General features: G+C 43.3%; 1 protein-coding gene across 1 annotated transcript in view; it reads right to left on the bottom strand.

Moving 5' to 3' along the window:
* LRP8 (LDL receptor related protein 8) overlaps positions 1-6,970 on the bottom strand; it is a 197,408-nt gene extending 190,438 nt beyond the window's left edge. The window contains exons 1-2 of the mRNA XM_059821665.1: positions 6,901-6,970; positions 5,944-6,063 (exon numbers count right to left, since the gene is read on the bottom strand). Coding sequence (XP_059677648.1) covers positions 5,944-6,063; positions 6,901-6,970 — 190 coding nt within the window. The remainder of the gene's footprint in view (positions 1-5,943; positions 6,064-6,900) is intronic.
* Positions 6,971-24,681: the final 17,711 nt, after the last annotated feature.

Genomic DNA, 24,681 nt, shown 5'->3' on the forward strand with positions numbered 1-24,681 from the left:
CATGCATATGTCAAGGAAACCTAAAACTCTCCACATGGTGATATGCAAACATCGAAGACACACAGGCATCTCCAGAGTAACATACAGCTATCACTCAGCACAGAGAATACTGTCTCAACGTTGAACATAAAGAAAAATTGGAGCAGCAGATAACGGAGGACAAAAAAGTCATAGAATATATGTAGCAATTGTAACTGCCTGCTGTCTCACTTTGTCATGACGCAAAACCTGCAAGCATGGCACACCATTATACTCCTGCATTTCAAAGCCACTCAGGCCATATTTAACTCTTCACAGGATCCAGATTTTATTTCTCAAATAGGCTTTTGATAGATTTTTATTCCCAAATTCCAGCTCTAGTGAAATTTGAACTGAAAAGCAAGGAGAATATCAGGCTGCCCTCTGGGCTATCGCATAGGCAGCAGGAGTCAAACTCTCTGCAGATTCTCTATGCACAAAGCCAGCAGGAGAACAGGAGTCCTTCTTACTCCAGGTAGCAAGGGAAGCGTGCCCCAGCTATACAGTCACATACTGTGGCCTGAAGGCAGGGCAAGGGCTGAGGTAGGGGGAAGTTTGTTGATGCTATGTGTTCACCCTGAATTCTGGACATATAGGAACAACAGTAACTCCCTTCAGACTGCATCTCATAGCAGATGCAGCCTCAATCCTGTCCAGTATAAAATAACCCTATGAACAGTACTCACCAGAAAGCAACACCACAGAAAGGATCGAAATACAAAGATGGAAAATGAAGCTTTAAAAGAGAAATAGTAATTCTGCATTTGGCTGTGTCCCCCTGCAGGCAGATATTACAAAGCTGAAGTGGCCTTGCAGCTTGTGTTTCATTTTAGGAAACTGATTAAGCTACTGCTTGCTTTTTGCAACTATACTCTTTGCCACATTTAAGGATTTATTAATAGTGAAACATTTAAGCAGAGGTCTCCCAGTCTCTTTTACCCACCCTCAGTTCTGGGTTAAGATAATGTGAACCCTACTTGCAGCAGAAAAATAAAATCCTATCAAACACAACCATCAAACTAAGAGCTCTTATTTTGGGTCAAATATACTGTGTCTGGCTGCAATTTGCAAGTTCTTCCTTATTTTCTGCTGGCTGCAGTGGCAAGCAAGAAGAAACTTGCAAAACTGGGCAAAAAGTCTCCAAGAGCCACTCCCCCACCAAAGCAGGTCTCCAGGATTTTCCATTCTGGGCGACATGTCACACAGCAGCAGGCACCCTGGGCACACAGCTTGAGGGCCCCAGGGCCGACCTGGTCCTGCAGCATCCACCTATCCTGAGGGAGACAGAGAACAAAACCCAGTATTCCATATTCTGAGTATTTCAGCAAGGAGTGATCCTTTGCCAAAACATTGTGCCTCAGAAAATGGACATTTTTCCCACTATAAAAATAGCTTTGGTGTTTTATAATGTTGCTGCTATACCGTTAAGGAAAAGCCTCAATGACTGTATATCTGCAAACATTCTCTGAAATAGGTTACAAAATTCAGTCTTGACTTTTCAGTTTCCTGAGAGTAAGAAGCATCACTTGCTTGTACAGGGAAGGAGTAAAATGTATCTAAAAAATCATGTTCAAAACTGCCCTGGAGGCCTGTCCTCATTGTGTGGATCACATATAGTGTAGATCATGACCGTGCAAGCTGTAAATTGCAACTGCGTTTTTGTCTTCTCAGGCCTAAGCAGACTGGATTGAGCTCAAGCAAATAATTCTGCATAGAGCAGAGTCAACAGTCTTATACAGATTTCTAATTCCAGAGCTTAAGACTTTATTTCCCCAGCAGTCCAAACACCGTAACTTTCACTATTTTCCTCCTGGGAGTTTAGTTGCCTTTTCGTAGATAGACAGGAACATTTTAAGGAACTTCTCTACACCCCTTTTCTTTTCTTTCCCATAAAATGCTGTATCTTTCTGAAAACGTAATAGGAAAAAGGCATCTTCATATTTTGAGCAATCTGTATACAGCTTTGTATATTTGCACCATGCACACAAATTAGTATCTCCTCCTTCTCTCTTATTAACACTGTACAAGCCACATGCGTACAGACAAATGAGCACTGTCTCCTTTCTTCCTGGTAGCCTCCTTTGCAACAGTTCTTTTGCTGCCAGGATTTGTTTCCTTTTACTTCTTGTAAGGCAGTAACTATATTCATATTTACTTGCTACCTACATCTATTTGGTTCTTTTTTCACCGTTCCCCAACAGGCGAGGCACTTTTTGCAATCCCTATTTTCCTTCTCTTCCCTAAATCCTCAGCACTTTGTCTTCATACTGCGAGAGTCATCTATTTTTTCTGGTGGCCCTTTGACTGTTCTAAATCATCAACATTACTAAAAGGACTTGATAACATTGAAATATGCAATACGAAATATGCATCATATGCAGAACAGATACTTGCTCAAATGAGGAAGACCAAAGACACATGAAGTTTCAACTCTAAAGATGCTTCTTGGAGTATGCTAAAGTTGTAAAGATTAAATTGAACCGAAGTGATATACACAGTCTAGTCTGTATTGCAGTGGGTATCCTACAAAAACAATCAATGCATGATAATGCAAATAGTGTGAGCAACAAATCCCATTTCTCTAACATGCACCTAGTGTCTACTGCCTGCTGTCACAAGCAAACCATGTCCCAGAGAGCTTGTAAATTCTGCCTTCACCAACAACGCCAATTAAAGTTAAGACAATGTGTTAAACAGCTTTTTTTCCTGAAGAAGGAAACCAAACTGGATTCCTTTCATTTCATTCATTTCCCGCAAGTAAAACCTCTAAAGTCAACTGCCACAGACCAAGAAAGAATTTGGCCCTATGACATATAAGAAGGTTATTGAGCAACCTAGGATAAACTTAACACACCTTACAAACCAGTACTGAGTAATCTGATTTGTGTAAGAGCTGAGATTTAATTACTTTTTCATGTTTCGGTTCCTATGTTTGCCGTATTAACTCACACATCAATCCTATGGCAGATAACTTGAACTACCAACCACAACAGAAAAGAATTACTGAACAGAAAGCAAATTCTAAGGAGATGATACAGGATGATTACTGAGACCTTCTCCTTGGAGCCTAAAATTCCTTTAGAAAAGCCAACATTATACCAGCAAAGCTCCAGAGGAGGGGTGAAAAGAAACAAACAAAAAAAATAAAACAAAAAAAACGCCCAACAATGTCAGTGCTACGCAAAGATGACTGCCAGTAGGAAGCATACAAAGTACTGCCAGAAAAGTTATCTCCTTGCAGAACTATTTAAGATACTCTTTGTTACAAAATCTTCCAGTCTACCACAAGGACAAGCTTGTTTCATAAAGCATTTCTTAAAAACAGATGAAGACCATCCTGTCTCTTCAACAAGGGAGGATATATACAAGCAGCAATGAGCTATTACAAACATGTTACCAACTCTGGAAAAAAGCATCAGCAAGTAATCACAGGGGTTATCATGGTCCATATCAGTACTCAATACCAGCAGGTTACCTGCATATTCTTTTCCCTCTTCATCACCACTCCAGCATGCTAAGTTTTCCAGAACAGATCTTTCAATCGCTTATGTTCATAATATAGTTTTTAAATAAGTATCTGTTTATTACAGCAGTCATAACAGGTGATACCTAGAAGAAAAACCACATGGAACACATTCTTTCACCCAATGAGTATAACTCTAAACATTACATACGCTGGAAAGCGGTATGCATTTTTAAAAGAAACCAGTGTTCAGAACAATATAAGCAAGAAAAATGTGTGTGGAAAATGCAATTTAAATGTCTTTCAGACTGCATGGAGAAGCAACTGCGAAGTCTATATATATATGAACTAAATTAACAGTCCATGAGTAATTTCTTTAGTATGCTCCCCGATCAATAATAAATGCCAAGTTGAGATTAAAGCAAAGAACTCTTCCTGATGTCTCCACACCCAAAAATTATTTTTCCTAACATCTCAAAAGTCACCATTCTACCACAATCTAGCCATCATATTTTTACCATCCCCAAAACCAACAACTGTAAAAACTCTCTGAAATAAAACTGAATCAGATGCAGTTATCCATCTAACCGTTCTAACACAGCACAATTCACACAGAGCTGATATTCAACAGGATGTTTAACACTCTCTCTTCTGACACAATGCTTAGAGGGTGGATCACAAGGAAAAGGGAAAGATAAAAAAGCAGCCCAAATACTGACCCACTCACTCGTGCTAGGCAAGGAGCTCAGGCCACAAACCTACTCTTCAATGTGGAGTGTGGGGTGTGGAATTGGTTCCTCCCCATGCTACTCTAGCCACGATCCAAACCTCTGAAACAGCAGTTCCCAAAGCACAGCCCATAAGTCACCTGCAGCTCACCAAGCCTTTGTACAACAGTGCACAGAGAGACTTTTAAATAGAAGGCTTCAAGAATACCATTATCAGCCTGCTCAGAGATTGTCAGTGCTTCCACAGATTAGCGTCTCTCTCTGGAAACTCATACGCTTCCGAGAAAACTTGCCCAGTTATGACTACACATGAGTCCAAGCTAGTTCTCAATTCTCAGCCTTGGCTTCCCTGAGTCTTTTGTAATTTGAAACATTCCAATTCTAAGTTGCCTCTAACTAGTGCCAATGTAATTCCTGCATAAACCATTTCTATACCTGAATTAAGTAATGCTGCTAACTCCCCAGATCATAAACTTAGGCATATATCAAGCCTATCAAGTCCTCTGAATACAAATGCACCAGAAATAAATGTTACGTTTTATGTTATAACACGAAGATGTTTCCCATGAACAAGAGTCTGAGAATCCCTGCTCTCCTTAAACTAATCTACTTAGACTTCACTCTGAGTATCACTTGACACAGATTTATCGGTGAAGCTGTTAACAGGATAGTTGCATACTGAAAAACACATAACTAGTGACTCTTCTTTTCTTGATACATCCCCCGGGGTCTGTGAACTTTCAGTTCATTCAGTGAATTATAATCTGATGCACATTCAACGTGTATTATCCTACAGAGATAATTCAAGAGACGTGATACTTGCTACAATATTTGCAACTTAAAACCCCAAATTAAAGATACTTCTCTTAGACTTAGGCTCCATAACTTCTTTTACAGATGCTTCTTACACTCCATGGTTGAGACAAATTCTCCTAGACTGTCAGAAGCTGTAAGCAAAATAATAGAGACGTAATAACAGCACAACCCTACAAACTACCCCAAGTTTACTGGGTACCACTCACATGCACCCCAGCCGCACCACAGGAGAAGGCAACAGTGCCATCTTCTCAGGAGTGAAAGTATAGATCTCCTTTCTCTCTCTTTCCTTACACTACCAGGGAATCAGTCAGTATTATGTGGCTGACACTGCCAAGCAGTGCTACTTGTTCATCTCCCTTCTCACCATGACTGCAAACATATATTCAAACACAAAACTCACAGCAACCCCGCACCGTGTAGGACACTTAAAGGTAAGCAGCATTTCATCTGAGCACCTGTCACTGGCCCTGAGCACGGACTCGCCCGGGGTTAAACATCTCTCCCAACTCCCCTGAGGGCTCTGAGCAGTAAACGGTGCTGGAGGCGAGGGCGGAACCTCACGGCGGGCAAGGAGAGAGCAGGGAGAGGGCAAGGAGCTGCCAGGTGAGTGCTTCCGCCGGACTCGCGCTGCCGCATCACCTCCGGGTGTCCGTGGCCGAGTCAGCCCGGCCGCGGCCGGCAGCGGGGAGCCGCTACCCCGCGGCGCGGAGCGCAGCGCGCGGCGGGCCCGGCCGCCGCGTCACGGATCTGCTGCTCCCGGCAGCCAATCGGCGCCGGAGCCGGGGACGGCGCGACTTCATTCATTCATAAAAAAGAGGCGCAGCGCAGCTGGGAAGCGCGCCCTTCCAGGCTCGGCGCGGGGAGGGCCCCCATCCCCGGCTCCCCGCCCCACCGTGCCAGGGGACGGACACTCACGGCAATCCGCCTCGTCGCTGTTATCGGAGCAGTCGTCGTCCTCGTCGCACTTCCAGATGGCGGGGATGCACCGCTCGTTCCGGCACTGGAACTGGTCCTCCTCGCACTCCTTGACGGCGCCTGCGAGACACAGGGCCGCGCCTGGGTCAGCGGGGCGCGCTCCCACGGCGGGGCGGCGGGGGCATCCCGGGGCCGCCTCGCCGCCCGGCCCTGGCCGCGCACAAGCCGGGCAGGGCGCCGGCAGCCGCCGGCCGAGGGTGGGGGCTGGGGCCAGGCTCGCCAGGGCAGAGCGGCTCGGTGCGGGGCTGGGGGAGACGCGCCTCCGCGGGAGGACGGCGGTGATCCCGAACCTGCTTTGTGCAGGGATGAAAGGGACCATTCCCGTGCTTCCCCGCATTGTTTTAAAGGCAGGGGGAAAAGAAGCCTGGGAATAGAAGATGGTTAAACCCGAAATGCAAAAGACAAAGGAAAATTATGAAGCACACGGATGCTGGGACCCCCTGCGCGTCCGTTAGCCGGGCAAAACGCACGGACACCTGGGGACGCGGGGGGTAACAGGCACCGCCGCCGTCCCGGGAAAAGGGAACCGACCCAACTGAAGTTGAGGGCGGGAGGGGACGGTGCAAATCTGCTTTGCAGACACGGTGCAGCGCTGCTCTGAGGAGGCACAAATCTCCTCAGAAAGGGATTAAAGGTGGCAGCTCCTGTCACCAGCGGTCGGGTTGCATTCGCCCGCTGACGAGCGTGCCCGGGCCCCGCAGGTCGCAACCCCCGAGCGCGCCCGCCCCGAGCGCGGGGCACCGCGGCGAGTGGGTGCCCGCGGCCGCACACCCCTGGGTGCCCGGGCAGGGAGGACGCTCGCCCGCTCCCCGGGAGCGCCGAGGCGAGGCGTGCACTTGCCGCACGCCGCGGCCGCCCGGGCGCAGAGGGAGAGCCGCCGGGCCGCGCCGGACCCACCTTTGCCGAGGTGCAGCTTCAGCAGCAGCAGCTGGAGGAGCAGCAGCCGGGCGAGCGCTGGCCGGCACATGGTGCTCGCTCCCTCCGTGGCAGCGCGCCGTGTGCGGGGTGCGCGCAGCCGGCGCGCCGCTCGCTGCCCCGTGCCGACTGCGGCCGGCGCCGCCCCCGCCCCGCCGCGCGCCGCCGCCGCGCCGTGACGCGCCCCGCTGGGCGGGCCCCGCGCGCTGCCGCTCGGCACGGCCCCGGCCGCCGCCTGCCGCTGCCCCCGGAGAGAGCGGCCCCCGCCCCTCCCGCCCAGCGCCGCCGCCGGGGCGAGCACCGAAGGGGCCGTACCCGGAGGGACACCTGCGGGACACCTCCCTCGGCACGCCCGTGCGAACGGGCGCGCTGCGGCGCAGCCCTGCCGCGGCGGCCAGCGGAAGCCCCGCAGATGGCACACGCCGCGCTCGGGCGCGCATTGCCAGGCCTGTCTGCGGAGGCCGGTGGCCTTCGCTGCGTCGGCGGCCGGGCTGGCAGCGGGCGGGCTCAGCCGCTGCCGCTTCGCGAGGGGCCAAGTCCCGCCACGGCTGCGGGAGGCGACGGCACCTCCGGGCAAACGGGCCGGCGGTGCTGGCGGGCAGGAGCGAAAGGGCGCTGGGAGAGCGGGGCAGGGGCAGGCCCAGGCCCAGGCCCCGCTGCGATAACCCTGGAGCTCTGGCTGGGATAGGCAGGCCTGCGCCGCTCTGAACCACGCACACAGGATCGGGCCCTCTGGTCATGAGCCTCCCTCCATATGCCCAGTTAAAATGACAGCCTCATTCATGGTCTTAATTTTACTGAGTCAATTAAACACACGGACTCTTTTAAATGGCCTTGAGTCACAAGTCGTGTGCTCTCCTCATTACTTCAGATCTCCCACTGAGGGATTTCATTATGACCATACTGGTGTGGTCATCTCCACTTAATTGCGTTCAAATTAGTGAAACAAGTAGGAAGTATGCTAAAGGTGGCAACCACCCTTGGCAGGAACGGCTCGCCCTTGCTACTGCTTAAGCACATGCGGTTTGATCGGTAACTACAAAGGAAATGTTTTACAAGCTCTCGGGGGCCGTGTTTATCACGCCATTTGCACAGTGCTGATGAGAAAGCAGTTCACTGTCTTTCATTAACACTGCAGCGTTGTTCATACAGTCAGGATTAAGAGTATTTCAGTAATCTTACTATGAAAAGATATTTTTCAGGAGTAACTTGAATCTAACATCACAACAGGATTAACATTATATGTGGAGTGTTACTTAAAAAAATAATCAAGCACTAATTTTACATAAACTGATGTAATAAAACTTTTCAGTTTCAAACCCTGAAATGCCATTGACTTCAGAACTGGTCCACCATTTAAAAATGCACCTGTGCCTTTAACAAAAATTCTGCAAGTCAATAGTGTCACTAACATGTTTGAATTATGTGAAGAGACTAGCTAATCATTGAGCTATTTCTCTAGCAGCTAATAAGAATATTAACAATTTATTCAAGCCTTTTCGAACAATTTTTTTTAGCATGCAAAAGGTAGCACATGTTTGTGTTGGCTGGATCAATGGGATAGATTACGATAACTGCTTAAAGCAAATGAGGTATTTGTCATACATGAGGTTAAATTTCTCTTTTTTAAATATGCCAAAACACAGATTCATAAAGCTAGTATAATTCCTGGCCTCATTCTTCTCTTTCCTAAATTAATTTAAACCAGAAGTGGCTCCAAAGGCAATAATGAAGCTATCCGGTATGAAACAGGCGTGAGTGTACAGAGCACCAGTCACAGCAATGATTTGCTACGATTCCTATCAGAATTTTGTTTTATCAAAAAAAACCAAACAGGTATTTTGGCCTGAATGTCTCTCACAGAAAACACCATTAATGACCTTTTTATGAGTAAATTGCTCTGATGACACCTGACCAACAGCAATTTCAACAGCCTTCACTGACCAGCCATTGTAGGGGCTCCTTGTAGCCTAGTACCATCTTGTGGACATATGTGTCTCCAAGGTACTGCAGAGGCAAGAAGGAAACTAGAGGTGCTAAAGGGGAAGTAAATTGGGCAAGGGAAACCATTTGGTATGTAAGAGAAATTAAATCTAGTTTTATCCATTATGTTCCAATAGTTAATTAAGACTGTTAATTTACCTCCCAAGGTGCGTCTCTTCCAGGAGCTCACTTCTTGAGTCAGAAATGGGAACAGGAACTCATGCTTTTTTTATCCAGACTGTATGGAAATCTGTAAAGCAACAGCACAGACATATTTAGAATCATAGAACTATAGTATCATAGAATCATTTAGATTGGAAAAGACCTTTAAGATCATCAAGTCCAACCGTTAACCTAACACTGCTAAGTCCACCACTAAACCATGTCCCTAAGCGCCTCATCCACATGTCTTTTAAATACCTCCAGGGATGGTGACTCTACCACCTCCCTGGGCAGCCTGTTCCAGTGTCTGACAACCCTTTCAGTGAAGAAGTTTTTCCTAATATCCAATCTAAACCTCTCCTGGTGCAACTTGAGGCCATTTTCTCTTGTCCTATTGCTTGTCACTTGGGAGACGAGACCAACACCCACCTCTCCACAACCTCCTTTCAGATAGTTGTAGAGAGCGATAAGGTCTCCCTGAGCCTCCCCTTCTCCACGCTAAACAACCCCAGTTCCCTCAGCCACCCCTCATAAGACTTGTGCCCCAGACCCCTCACCAGCTTCGTTGCCCTTCTCTGGACACGCTCCAGCACCTCAGTGTCTTTCTTGTAGTGAGGGGCCCAAAACTGAACACAGGATTCGAGGTGCGGCCTCAGTCAGCACCGAGTACAGGGGCACGATCACCTCCCTACTCCTGCTGGCCACATTGTTTCTGATACAAGTTCTGATTTAGCCAAACAGTAAGTCTCCAACAGCTAATATGCAACATTTAGTAACCATCATATACAAAATACATTCTGATAAACTGCATTTGCTAGTTCACAACTGAGTTTGCTTATAGATTTGACACACATAAACCAGTCTGTCTCCTAATCTCAAGACTGGTTATGGTAGGTGAGACCAAGGGTCTCTCTAGCTCATTCTGACCCACACTGCAGCTCATGCCTGACAGCGAAGGTAAGACCGGAGCCAGCACACAGCAATGCTTGCCCAGAACAGTTTCCTATCTTACAGCCATACGTATCTTGAGGACTTCCTGAGACAGTGGTAGTGTCTTTGTATTCAAATAGTCCTGAATAAGTTTTCATGAATATCAGTTCCTTTTCAAATGTAATGTAAGTAAAAGCTTTAGCAGGGGTCACATCCTGAAGCAAGGAGTTCCCCAGCTGTACATGTTGTGTGAAGTACCTCTGCTTCACGTTGCTCTGCCCCTGCTTGGTCCTTACTGGCTCCAGGTGTATAGCACAGAATGTGTGCTCTTCCCACGCATGGGAATATTTCAGCTTAAAAGTAACGTAAGTAAACTTAGGAACACAGTGCCATCCTAATGATTTTTAGAAGACCAGCACAGAGTTGAACTACATGTTCCTTATTTTTGGTTGATCTGTGACCCAACAGTTCTGAAGCTAGTACAGGGCTCTCCTGCTGTAGCAGACTGTTTCTCTGCTGGCTGTTACGTATAGTTTTTACTAGGAATTAGGCTCAGGCTGCTGTGTCAACTCTTTTTTCTCTCCATCTGAATGACTGGTATGTTCTACCTCTATCTACTAACTAAACATTCAAAGTCATCCTAAAAGTTCAGGCAGACCAACCAGCAATGGGGCAGCCTCAGCCCCAGGCCACAAAGAAGATCAGGGCAGGAGGCTCTCAGACCATCTCAAAGTGCTGTGAAGGAAAGGGCGGTTCAATAACCTGCTATATGTGTATCTGCTAATTTGCTTCTACTTCTGCTCACACACCACTGCATGTTAAACAACACAAACTAACACAAATCGGCCAGCCACTAACAGAGCAAGGAGGTACATCAAAACTGTGAAACGCTATTTCTATAGAGCTCCATCCAGATGGAGCTTCCCATCAGCTAGCTCTGTGTCGTTCATCATCCATATAATTTCTTTGATCTATTTCACAAAATTATTTTTATAGCAGGATTATTTTTTTCCTAACACAGAACCTAGATCTTTTTTCCATACTTAGGTTTTTCAACACTTGGTCACTTAGATCCATATGTATCTCATGATAGCTACAGCTTATACACCAGAGAAGTCTCTTCAGTGTCATGATGAATAGCTGATACACTGCACATTGGATATTCTGCAGGTTTGTATTTGCATACCAGGTTCTTGTGTTGTTTACTCACATGGGTGTGCATATACACACCATCCCATTCACAGATTGTATTTGAATTGGAAAAATCATTCAGAAAAATGTAAAAAGCAATGCACCAAATTTATTTTAGTGAAAGTTCATCTGGTGTTTCCAGCTTTTGTCCATTGTATGTATGCTTTCCCGTGTTTTGCAGAACACTACTACTCAGGTTCAGACCAAAAGTCCATCTTGAACAACATGCTACAATCACTTCCACCTGGCATACAATAACCAGGAGCATTTTAGTGTTCACCACGTCACAGCTGAAGATGCCATGGACTAGCCGTGCAAGATGAGGTGACCAATACCATCCACACTGATTTAGAGATGGGCAACAGATTTCATCTAGTTTAACACTGAGAACCTGGGCATGATGGTGCCAAGTTAGAGCAGTATCACTTACCCTGGTTTATTTACTGCCACTCACAATCACGATTGTCAAGAAGCTATGGACCTCCCCTGCCCTGTGACCACTGTCAGAGAGACAGCCCCAGCCAAAGAGAGGTCTCTCAAGTGTGGAAGAATGGCGGGTGCTTTATTTTTTTGTCAATAAAATCTTTGCTAAATGTAAAAAAAAAAAAATTAGACTGTCAGGGAAGAGAAGGGACAGGACTAGTGTACACATACTTCCACTGGGAAGTCTCCAGTCTATCTGCTGAAACTCTTCAAGCCATGGAGACCAAATTTCCTAAGCTATTTGTACTAACACCCTCCCGCCATTTTCCCCCAAACAACTTAATGTCCTTCTACAATATATTTCTTTTTTCTTTCAAATCGACATTTAAAAAACTGTCCTCCTCTATTTGTATAATAACCTTTGAAAATAGCCCCTGTCCATTAGACTGACTTTTTCAGTCTTGTCTTTCAACTAGACAAAACCAATTTGTTCAATCTCCTCATGGCTTTTAGATATGCTAACATACTATGTTTTGCAAACAGATATTTAAATTAAACCTTTTAATTAAAGTTAGTTGAACTAAGGCACTAGCAGCCACATCCCTTAAACTGCCAAATGATATGTCAATACCTGCAATATTATTTACATTTTAAAATAAATTTCTCAAGCCAAAACTCCTGTGAGTTTTCAGCTATACGTAGTATTGTATATTACATTTAAAACTAAAATTCATTTTCTGCTGCTTCTGCTAAGTGAGGCACAAAACAAGCCACAAACTCAGTGGAGTGTAAGTACAGGTTCACTTCTGATCAGGACTTGTCCCTAAGACTCTTACATAGCTCCTGTTTTTTTACTTACTGTGCTCAAAATGACTAACACTTTTCACAAGCTTCCTTCCTACCTTTGAGATTACCAAACCTACTTTTGTTTGTACCTTGTTTAATACTCTGTTTTAAAATGTTCTACTTACTGTTTTTATCTGTTAAGATACTTTAGTCTTTTGCTTTTGATTAATTTCTTCAAAATCTGCTCATTTTAAGCTGCACGGAAAAGTTTCTTCTACTTCCCCTCTTTTCATAGTTTTCCCTAGACTGATTTCCAAGAGCTCTCAATAAAAAGTTTTCCCCTGCTGACTTCCTTAAATACTTCCTCTCTTGTCCATGTGGCTATAGGAATCTCCCCCAATTCAGGCGTCTGATCACTCTTACTGTAGCATCAGTGTTCATCAACATTTTACCCTTCAGCCCCGCTACATCATTGTGGCCATCCCCATCTGTCTCTTTGTAAGGGCACTTTTAATGACAGGTCATATTACCTTTCATTTGCACAAATCCTCTTTTGCATGTGTGAAAGCAAGTTAGTACTCTAATCCTTCAGGGTTTTCTTCCAATTTTTTCCAATTTTATCTGTATCTAAGTGGTGTCCATGCATTGATCTCCCTTTTCTATGCTCTTATTTTTGCAACTTTATTGTTTTAAAATGCTTTGTTCAATACCTTCTATAATCTGTTTTGTTTCTTAGCTTAATTTTATTCTCTTTCAACTTCAACTTCTTTCCAGAGGACTCCAATCCCCTAACTAAGCTGTTTGCTGTTTTGCTTATCATATTTCTTATTTAAATCCCTGCCCCATATGACTCTGTCTAATGGCTCCATCTACCCCTTTCACATTCTAGGGACCTTTCACAGCCACTGGGACTTTTCTTTTGCTTGTTTTATGCCTAAAAGGTCAGTTTAAACCCCTTAGCGCACTCAAAGTCTTCTAATGACATCCTTATTTTTAGCCAGCTCATGGCCTAGTAAAGAAAGGAGGACATCACACAATCAGATTTAAATCAAACTACAAAACTCATCAGTTTATCACTCAAGAATTGTCTCTCCTACAAGCCAGAATCTCTCTCTTCCATAGCCATAATTCATCTTTGTCCTAAAACTGTCACTCAGTTCTCCTCCTTTATTCAAGCATAAGAAGCAATATGATATAACACTGCCACACTGCTGGCCAAACAAAATCTCAGTGGTGCTTATTGTTCAGGTATGAGGCTGCAACATTTACTGACCAAGACTTCCATTTAACTGTAAGATACACTGCGTCACACATTCACTAATTGCGTAGACACATACGCAGATATCAGTCTGTATCTCAATTGTGCATATGACTTGTGGATTCTTGTGTTCAGAGCAATTCTGACTTACAACCACTATCTTAAACTTTTTTTTTATATATATACATATTTGTATATAAAACTGCAATCCCAAGTTAGTCCACTTTGATTACCACCTCCTGTTTTTCCTTAGCAAATCAACTGAAATATAACCCAGCACCATTCAGCAGTACTCTGGCCATTTAAGGTTCCCAAAGTATCTGGAAAGAGCAGCTCCCTGGGAACCTGGCTTCCTGGAGAGTGCTGCATTACTCACAATACTTTTCCAGTACAGCTTCAAATCCATCTTCTTCCACTTCATGCTTTTGCTCCTACCTCTCTATAGTGGCTTTTTCAAGGGAGTAGGGGAAAGATAAGAGATGCTTTGCAGTCCATTGGTAAAGCTTTTATTCAGCTAGAGAGGAGTTAACACAGAAGGCTTCTGCCCTTCATTCCCATCCCAAGACTGAACACCCTGCCACAGCAGTATCCCTAGACAATAGATCTTTAAGTGCAACCAAACCTACAGTCACAATAGGAACCTTTCCCATTAATTTTAATGAGCATAAAAATGAAGGGACCCAGAAGAAAAAAAGTGAGGATTAGGTGTCTGGCAAGATCTTTTGCATGCTAGGGGAGCACTGCTATAGACTGATCTGCTCTTTGCTGTCGTACAGTGACTAATCACCGTGAAAGCTAACAGAAATGCAGACTTGAGGCCATAGTTAGTAACAAGTACAGTGGGATTTTTTCAAGATGTTTCACTTCAAACTATTTATCCTATTACTACTAACAAAGGAATCATGAATTGGAGCAAAACTGAAGTTGACAGTGTCTCGTGTAACTCTACAGTGACCATAAACCAATGCTGTAAAGCAGCAGATTAGTACCACAGGCTGCTGTTTGCTCTATGGCTCCCAAGGGGCTTAGACACAAACAGTAAAACCTAGTAGCAGCACCAAGCCTGGATTTTTTTTTTCCTTTTTAAAAATTCTGTAAGCTAGACACTCGCTCAATTTTTCTCCCACACCTTATTTGTTTAGGCCCCAATGCTGCAAAGAAGTGGTGTATTGTGCATGGATGGTGGAAGCGGAGACAAGGTCTGGTTCTGTGAGGTGCAAAATTCCCTCAGCTCCTAGCAGCCCTCTGGAAAGCTCTAAGCATCTTGAAGGCTCACAGACAAATTATTTTAGCATTAATTACAACATCAATGAGAAAATAATACCCAAATGGGAATTTAGGATGATGTCTGCGTGGAATGTTTCTCATTATTTTTGTACGGATTTCATATGACAGCAGAACACTTTAAAACCCGTCTTGCTTTCAAGCTAGTGGTGAATCTATTGCCTTCGTGCTAAGCGGCAGGCAGAGTCTAAGTCATCTAATTTGTAAATTCTTATAGCTGCTTGACAAGGCTGTCTTTCTTTATGAAGGAATATAAACCCAACATTTGTTTTCCTTTTTAAAGTGAAAGCTCATTAAAAGCAAATTTTTCAAGGTCGGATTCTGAATGGTTTTTTCTTGCTTTCTCTTTTCATTTACTAGCCTGTCTAATATTTTTTTTCAAAGCTATCCCATTAGATATTGCCATCTCATCACTTTCAATTCCTAAATAACAAGAGAATGAATGGAGTCTTGTGCATAACCGAAAGATTTGCGCTTGGTCAGAGTGGAATTATTTGTTTTTCAAAGTGGATAAAAATCAAACTAGTTTTTAAAATCCCCCTGAAAGAGGAATGGGGGGAGGGGAAGAAAAGGGAAACACTGGGAGATCTTTTTGCCAAGAGAGAAAAAGAATCCAGTTATCATCTTGCAAATGTAGGCCTGATGTTCAAATATCTCCTCACTTTGCACAGTGTTTTGCTTAGTCAATGATAAAATTCTTCTGGGTGTCTCTATGCATAGCTTCATTAGAGATACATTAAAGTCACACAAACGCAGCCTTGTTTACGTACGTTTGAGAAGAGTTAGCAATGTAACTGAGTTGTGAAAAACTTGTTTCTTTGAAGTTGAGAAACCTTTTCTCACAAATGTTAGGACACAGCTCACGCCATGTGTAGAATCCATGCTTGTATGAGTGAAAGACGTGTATGTACACTCCCAGAGCTACAGTTCTTTTAAACAAAGTTTCAGAAAATATGTCCTTTCAGATTTCCTGCCTGTTATACCATGTTGCAACAACAGCAGCTGATGGATCAATCCCTGTGGCATTTTGTCATATCACATAAAGCATCAAGTGATAGATGCACTTCAGAATAACATGTCCTGGAGACATAGTTTCTAGAAGCACAAAACAGCTCTCCTACTACCCTTACTAGTAAACACTTCAAAATATTCCCCCATCCCCAATTCTTCTTCAAAAGCAAAAGTGTCTCTCAGTTCCACATATGTTAAGTTCTAACCAAGATGGATCAAGCCTGAAAGAATACAAGCATATAGATACTTGTAGTCTAAACCAACCTAAACTAACTCCTACTAATTCAGCTGGTCTCTGATTTGCTGAACCTCTTGTGCTTCAGCCCTGGGTTCTCCTATGGCTCTGATAAAGCACAGTAGTTATGTATTTGTATGTCTGCACAGATCTTGTCAGACACATACAGTTTGAACTTTCATAAAGCACTTTCCACAGCACTTGGTCAAAGCATTTTAATTTTTCCTCATGAGACTCCTGCTGTTGTCTCAGAAAGACCTTGTCTCCCTTTCATTCACTCTTTAGAAAGCTTAAACATGTCCAAACTAATGTCAGAGTTACTATTTTTTTAAATAACTTCTATTTCAATATAACCTGTGCCACTTGGTAGGATTGCTAGATATTTATTGTTCACTAGTCATCAAAGGCTGGTCTCAGTACTTGCGAAGGAGGCCCATGATCCCTAGGAGGACAGAAGGACAACACTAAGCCAACACAAAGCACTGGAGGAGAGCACTGAAGGGCTGCAGCCAACATCTCAGCCCTGCACAGCTGTTCCCTTTCTCCTGGAAAATGATACCTCCCGTGGCCAGCTCATGTTCTTCAGCTGGTTTAGAGGGCTAGGACCCAAACCATGGGCACACTCACCTGCTAGGGGGCACAGGCCTCAAGGACCAACATGGGCTCCCAAAGATCATGACAAGTCCGCGTAGTTCACCTGAAGCTTGATTTGAGAAGTGGATTGTTTCTCTTACCATTACAAAGCAGGCATTGATGAAATTCAGATATTCCCACCCAAATGTTTGGGGTCTGTTTTGATTTAGTACTAGATAACTCTGTGGGTCCCAAAACCATGGCAGAGTGTTTGTAGCTCATAATTCAGTGTAGAGTAACACCTGCTTTCAGTCCGAAAGTGAAACTTCAATTCAGCAAATCACCCAGCCATTCACAAAGGCACAGAGGGAAGTAAAGGCCACTTCCCTTTGTATAGGTTCGCAATCTTATCTTTGCCTTGCCAAAACAAAATCAATAGAACAAAACACCAAGGTTTGGGCCTTTTGTTAATCATTTGACAACCAAAGTCTATAAATTCATTTCCCCATTTCATTCCTTTATTTATCCTGCTGCTCTGAAAGTCCTGAAAGGACAATGGAAACTGGCCTGACTCCGGCTGTCTCAGTCAAATAAAGCTGGCATGGACATGGAATTACACTTAGCCACCCACCCACACAATTTTAGCTTCCCAGCCGTCAAAGCACAATCAAAACTGCATTTTCCTGACTGTCAGTTTCTCTATGCATTTTTTAGAGAGCAGATGTAATAGGTTTTACAGGGAGTCCCTTTGATTCATGCCAGCCCTGCACATTCTCATTCTGCCCCTAATCTCTCCTTTGTGGCACGCGGACTCGGAGCGGTGGGCATGGATCCCAGCGGACACTGATTACCATCCAAATTCCCTTTTGGAAATGATCCCATCTGGCAACTGCAGAACCCAAGGCTTCGACCCTTGGCCATTGTTATTCTCCAAAATGAGCAGATTCAACTTTATTACAGATTAAACATTTGCTGTATTTTATGTTTAAAGCTAATTTCAAGTGCTATGTCAAAACACAGAAGCTTTCTCTGCTGACCCTCCTGTAGAGTTTTTATTTTAAGGATGAATAAAAATTAAGCAGTCCAAGCCTTTTTTTTTTTTTTTTTATTCAGAATACGTACAAAGAATTGCTCCCCAAGCTTAGATTTTGCATGTCAAGTTTCATCTGGGAGCAGATTCGTTTTTACAGCTCAGTTATCAGCTGTGCAAACAGGCTATTATTCATGTTCATCTAGGGTCTAACAGCATTATTGGCCTCTCAAAAATTTGCTAGGCCAGGAAAATTTATGCAAGACCCATTTTAGAGAGGGAAGAAAAATGAGATAGGGCTGAACAGGCCCATGAAAGGCAACCAACAGCCTTGTACAACCAGGCAATTGGACTAGATGATCATAGTAGGTCCCTTCCAACTAAAATTATTCTATTCTATTCTATTCTATTCTATTCTATTCTATTCTATTCTATTCTATTCTATTCTACATCTTACCCACAGAGCTGAGAGCAATGTAGTTATCTCCTATTGCACACTCCCCACAGTGAGGCTCATATCAAATCCATGCACAGGTCTGCACTGTGACCTCTCTCTCCCCATCTGTGGTCACATATGCAGGATACAGATGGTCAGACTGCTGTGTGATCCGCTGCAGAGAAGACATAGTTGGTACATAAGCCATGGCATTGCCTTGCACCCAGGGAGTCTACCAGGTAGTAGGGTCCTGCATGCACTGAAGCCCTATCAAAAGCCCTATTCCCGATCAACTGAGCTGCTCTTCCTACCATTCAACACACCTAGCATATCTGATGCATGGATGATGATAGGTCTCAATTCACGACTCAGCTCCCCCCCAAAATAGCCGAAGTGCACAAATCCGACCTTGAGTGTCCAGTCATGTTTCTTGCAGTGGTGCTCTTAGTATAAATGTTTCATGGATAAACATCACGCTTCTTACACAAGGATAATCTGTAAGGCTAGACTGTGCAAATTAAAAAAAAAATTAAATATTACTGTGCGTAATATGATTGTGTAATGATCCTTTGATCATAACACATATCATGCACCTGGAAATGAAATTTGCACATTATATTCTTAAGAGTTTAGTAACCTGAAATTATCTTTCTGAAACACATAAAAAATTCTGGTAATATAAATCAAAGTCTTCCCTTAACAAACAGAAATCCAGTAGAGTTAAGTTTTTGCCTGCAGTGTGGGGTGGTATTTTCATGGATTTTATTACGTCAGTTTTTCACAATTTTAAAATTATTTCCAAATCAATTTTAAGAATCTGACAGCATTGTATAATGTGTCTGCAAATCAAAAGTAATATTTTGACTTTTATGCAGCAACACTAGTGACTATTTCATGACAGTCTTTTAAGATAGACTGTCCTGGTATCTTTACCATTAACATTTGAATTTGTTACAGTCTTGCTGTAAAAGTTTGTCTCTCTAGGTAGCTTAAACGACTCTTTTGTCAGTCTTTTTCTTAAAAATGCAGAAACATAGTATCATCCCTTATCAAAAATTAAACCAGCATGGTTGGCACCCTTATAAAATTTTTAAATTCTCATTGTTCTTGTGTTAAGTTAAAGTCCCCTTGTTTGCTTTAGACATCGTTGGAAATTCATCAATCTTCAAAGGAAACTCAAAGAGCAAGACAGCATTCCTGCAATTAAATGCAAGAGTAAACAATGGACATAGTGCAACATGGTGGCTTGTTTTGTTTTTTTTAACCAAGTGCACAAGGATTCAGATGTAAAAGATACCGGTACTTACGAAAATTTATCTTGAAATAAGCCAGTGTCTGAGTCCTGCACAGCAGAATGGGAATTTGTTGGTGGACAAAAACTGAAGAGTACCCCTAAAAAAGGCTGAAAAGTAAAATTTAAGTTGAATGGTAGCCTTTCTTTAATTATTGCTGTGGGCAGAGGAGCTTATTACTTAATGACCCTGAGGCTGTTGATGGCTTTCAGCAAACCCCAAATTCTCTGTCTTCTGCCATATGGGAAGTCAGACTGACCACCATCTTCTGACACCTTCCTGTGTCATCAGCACTAATATTTATCTAGGCAGCAGCAAACTTGATATAAATCCATCCTCATAACAACCATGTGAGCAACCTGAACACCTCACATGATTCACTTCCATCTAGCTCAGATCTCTATATACTGCATTGCTGCCTTCCATGTAGAGTCTCCTTGAAATCCTACCAGTGTTAACCAGTATCTGTTTACAAAAAACACTTATGAAACCAGGCAATTCATCCTCACCGCCTGGAGGCTGACCAAACTGCCCCTCTATCCTTGAAGGTGGATACATATAATTTTTTTTTTCTTGAGTAACAGCAGCATAGGGTGTAAATATAAACAAAACTGGTGACTCTGCTAAGGAAAAGACTAGTCTGGCATCTCCAGTCACTACAGTTGTGAGGTGGATGAACCACCACCATATTCCTAAATAACAGTGGTACAACAGGAAACATTGACGTCACCAATGGATGTCTTAGCCCCTGCCCAGTACTTTCAACGATTGAATTTTGTTTTCACTTACAGTATTAATAAAATCCATTATGTGAGATACCTGCACCAGGCTGAGTTTTTCTTTCTTAGTTTCAGACAAAATAGTTCACATATTTCAGAGAACTAAGGCAGGGAGAATATATTGTTCCCCCACATGAAAGAATAGAATAACCCTAGTACCATTCAACTGAAAAGGCTTCAGAGCCTTCAGATCTTGAAGTAGGGACTTCAAATGAGTTAAAAACCATGTAACTTATCTATTGCACACAAAAACTATGCTTTGCTTACATTATAAAGGCTGCTAATCAAGCACATAAAATGGTGTGGTTGCCTGTGAAATAGTAATTCATGTGCTTCGTGCACAGGCACCACGATAGCACTGTAAATGACACTGTCACATATGCTCTTTTCCGTAAGACCCTTACCTCATTCAGTGCACAGAATGAACAACGTTCAACTAATGTGTAGCTTTCAATAGTTTATTTTCCCTTCATTATTCACTCTCACCAGGCATTATTTATTGCACGCTATTCAGATTCTGCTTTGAAAACAGAATTATTCATTTCTTCATAGGCTTTTCTGTGGTGCTTAGCAGAATAGTATGAATGCTTCAGACATCAATGCATTCACTTTTATAAACTTTCTGGGATGTTAAGGTTCACCATTTTTACAGAACATGAATTGAGTAAGAAGTACCAGCTAAACTTGGGTACCTAACATAAGCTGTTTAAAACTTGTGTTTTCAGACTGTTATACAGTACTTCATATATTCAAGATTAAGATTCCAGTGGCTTCAGCTGGAACTGTGATTGCTCAATAGTTACACAGTTTACAACCCTAGGATCTTATCTGTGTACTACAAAAAAAGAAAAACTCACAAGCAGAAAACAGCCTTGAAAAGTTTCGCTTGATGCAAGAAGGATGCTCAGAATTAGTAAGATTTCCCTGGCGCATGTGGAGATAAAATCCATTTCTCTGCTATTCACCTGCCACAAGAGAAAGCCATCACAAACCCATCATTTTTCCTTCTGCAGATCCTTGCATCACTGGCTATCTGCTCTTCACTTTCTGAAACATGAAACACTTTGGTGCTTATTCACTACAGAGTATCAATTTATCTTCAGAGCACACTTCATTATGTTAATTTTTAAATGAAGCAAAGGTCCCAAGCAAAAAAAATCTAGCGTGGAATCCTGTATTTACAGATTAACAAAATTCAGGTTTGTAAAATAAGTGAATTAAGGTTGCATAGGAAACATAGGAAAGCTCAACTTCTGTGAATTTAACTTTGTCATTTTAACAGTCCTTTGTCATAGGCTTTGTAAACACATGCATGTAAAGTCTGTGCTCTTTTCTGGCATAAACCATAGACCCAGCTGTTACCTCCCCAGACTCTCAGCCAGACAGCTTGCTTTTGCAGTTGTTGGGCTGTAAGAAGAAGAGGGAGGATAAGTGCCCAGCCTGACTTGAAGTATCCCATGATTGCAATTAAACCCTGCTCAGCTAGAGCAGACCATGCTCACTGCACACAGTCATAGGAGGTTTCAACAGTGATGCTCTGGCAAGCCTTTTTGGACCCAATCTACATGGATGTTGGGCTGGCAGCATGCAGATGACTATCCACAGGAAGATTCAAACGCATAAAAGTAACACTCCAGCCAGGCTTTAAAAGATGACAGAATTATGCTGGTCCCGCAATGCCTCCACAGATCTTCCACAGCTGGATCCTACTGTCCTCTATGTTCCTGGGCTGAAAGCAGAAACAGAGTAGTTGAGTAACAAGAGCGTTTAAGAGACTAAAATGGTTTTTGTGATGAGTTCTAGGATTGATTGGTTTGCATGTTGGTAAATCAAGTCAGTCTTCAGCATAAGTGAGTTTTCTCATCATACAGTCCATCTTAATATCCAGCTATGGGGAAGTGTGGACCACATAAGTGGCAGATGTGTCTTGGTTGTGTTGGCTGAGAGCTCATTTTAATGAGGAGGAGATGAGATTGAGGCAACAAACACTAAGATAAATCCTCATTGCGGGAGACTGTCTGAGGAGCTGAATAGCTGTTACAGAAAGGTCCAGCTGGGTGCATAGACAACTTGAATCTGCTCGTGCAAGCATTTGGAATTGTCTAACTCTATGAGTCAGAAACAGGTATCTTGAAAAGTGCCCTAGGCTTCTGGAGAGGAAAGATTCTAACTAAGCTTGTATTATACGCCCGACACCATCTTCTCAAACACCTTCATTGTAAAGTAGCACATGGGCAACCAAAAGAAGAGCTCAGAAATGCCAGATAATTTCCTCTTTGCACATACATTGGACAGCTCCTATTGGGAAACAGCAGCAGCTTTAAGCTTGCTCCAAATAGCACTTGTTGGGAGTTATCAAATTTCAAAACAGAAGAGGGGGGTGAAGAAACCCAAACCCATCAATACTACTTCCCTATATGGCAAATGAGTCATTTAAACTAATCACGCCAGCAAAGCTTAGACTTCAAAGCCTGGAGGATTCTCATCACTTCACTAGATACTCTTTCAGAAATACCTTTCATATTACATGAGAAAAAAAATGCATTCTGGATGCATACTTCTGCACAGCACAGATACAGGCAGTTGTGCATATGGGCACAAGTTAAAGGGATATGGAGCACCAGGAAATCGCACTTATATTAATGGAAACATTACTGTGCAGTGATGTGATATTCCTGGCTGGTAGCTGGCACGAAGCACAAAAAGGGAACACACAGCAGGGCACCTTATTAGGCAGGTTGGTGTTGTTGCTTAAGATCAGAGGAGTCGGTGTTCAGAGAACAACGTGAGAGCCAGAAAGCCTGCTCACTATGCTCTGCCTGGAGAGTGAGGGCAAACAGGACCGGTGACTGAGAGCAGAGAGCCTGCCATGGCCCAGAACTTCATCACATCTTCAGACAAGGGCAGCCAGAGAAAAGGGGCTTTGAAGTACTGCAGCACAAAAAGCAACGTCCAGGTCTGGGCATCCTTAAACTGCTGCTCATGCTACTCCCAGTATGTGTGATTTTGTCCTGACTGAGCTCACTACAAAATTGTAATGATTTCAGTGGAGGTGGGGCACAATCAGACTCCTTACTCAAAACTCTGTGGAGACTAACGTACCTGTCGAGTGGTATTACAGTATATGCTTCCCTGGGACAATATTTAATTACACAGATCTTGACCTCCTTGTTCAAATAAGAACTGATTTAGCACCAATGATTTTTTTCACACAAGGATTAGTTTTTCTGGGTGTAGAATTAGGTAAATATCAATTACTTGCTGTGAAAGACAGAGGTACTCAATGATGCTTACTTGTTCTCTTAACTGAATGGATTCAGCCATCTATATATTTCCTCTCTTTTCACAAAAGAGAGCAAAAGCTTCTCTGTGTTATTGTATTTCTTATTAGTGGGCCTGAAAAATCACATTTTTTTTATAATATTGGTGCTTTCTTGCTGACAAATATTGATTTTTTTCCATGCTCCCTCTGCTCTCCATGGGCATTTCCTTTTGCTACTCTTTTTACTGTTTTGACCTAACTGAATATAGCCATCACTAACACAACCAGAGAACTATGTGTTACAGTCATGGAACAAGGAGCATTTAAAAATTAAATTTCTGGCTCAAATTAATTTAGATCACTTGAAACAAGAAGTTACCCTCAGCAGGCAGCTCATTTGAGGACATCACTTCTGCACTGGGCCAGGCAAGAATCCACATTGCACAGTATCCTCCTTCCAGCAGTGGTCATCAGCAGACGCTTGGGAAAAGAGTCTGTGCGATCCTTTTCTGACACAGGCTTCAGAGAAACAGTACTTCAGGGAATTCCTGGTCTAAAGGTTTTCCCTAGACCATTATAATTGCAATCACCAGTGGATTTACTTTTAAGTAGAACTGTTAATTTACATAGTGTTAGGTAATCATAGATTCATAGAATCGTTTAGGTTGGAAAAGACCTTTAAGATCATCAAGTCCAAACATTAACCTAACACTGCTAAGTCCACGACTAAACCATGTCCCTTAGCACCTCATCCACATGTTTTTTAAATACCTCCAGGGATGGCGACTCCACCACCTCCCTGGGCAGCCTGTTCCAATGTCTGACAACCCTTTCAGTGAAGAAGGAATTTTTCCTAATATCCAATCTAAACCTCCCCTGATGCAACTTGAGGCCATTTTCTCTTGTCCTGTCGCTAGTCATTTGGGAGAAGAGACCAACACCCACCTCTCTGCAACCCCCTTTCAGGTAGTTGTAGAGAGCGATAAGGTCTCCCTGAGCCTCCTCTTCTCCAGGCTAAACAATCCCATCTCTCTCAGCCACCCCTCATAAGACTTGTGCTCCAGACCCCTCACCAGCTTCATCGCCCTTCTCTGGACACGCTCCAGCACCTCAATGTCCTTCTTGTCG

This window comes from Gavia stellata, chromosome 10 (assembly GCF_030936135.1).
Source record: "Gavia stellata isolate bGavSte3 chromosome 10, bGavSte3.hap2, whole genome shotgun sequence".
Classification (NCBI taxonomy): Eukaryota; Metazoa; Chordata; class Aves; order Gaviiformes; family Gaviidae; genus Gavia; species Gavia stellata.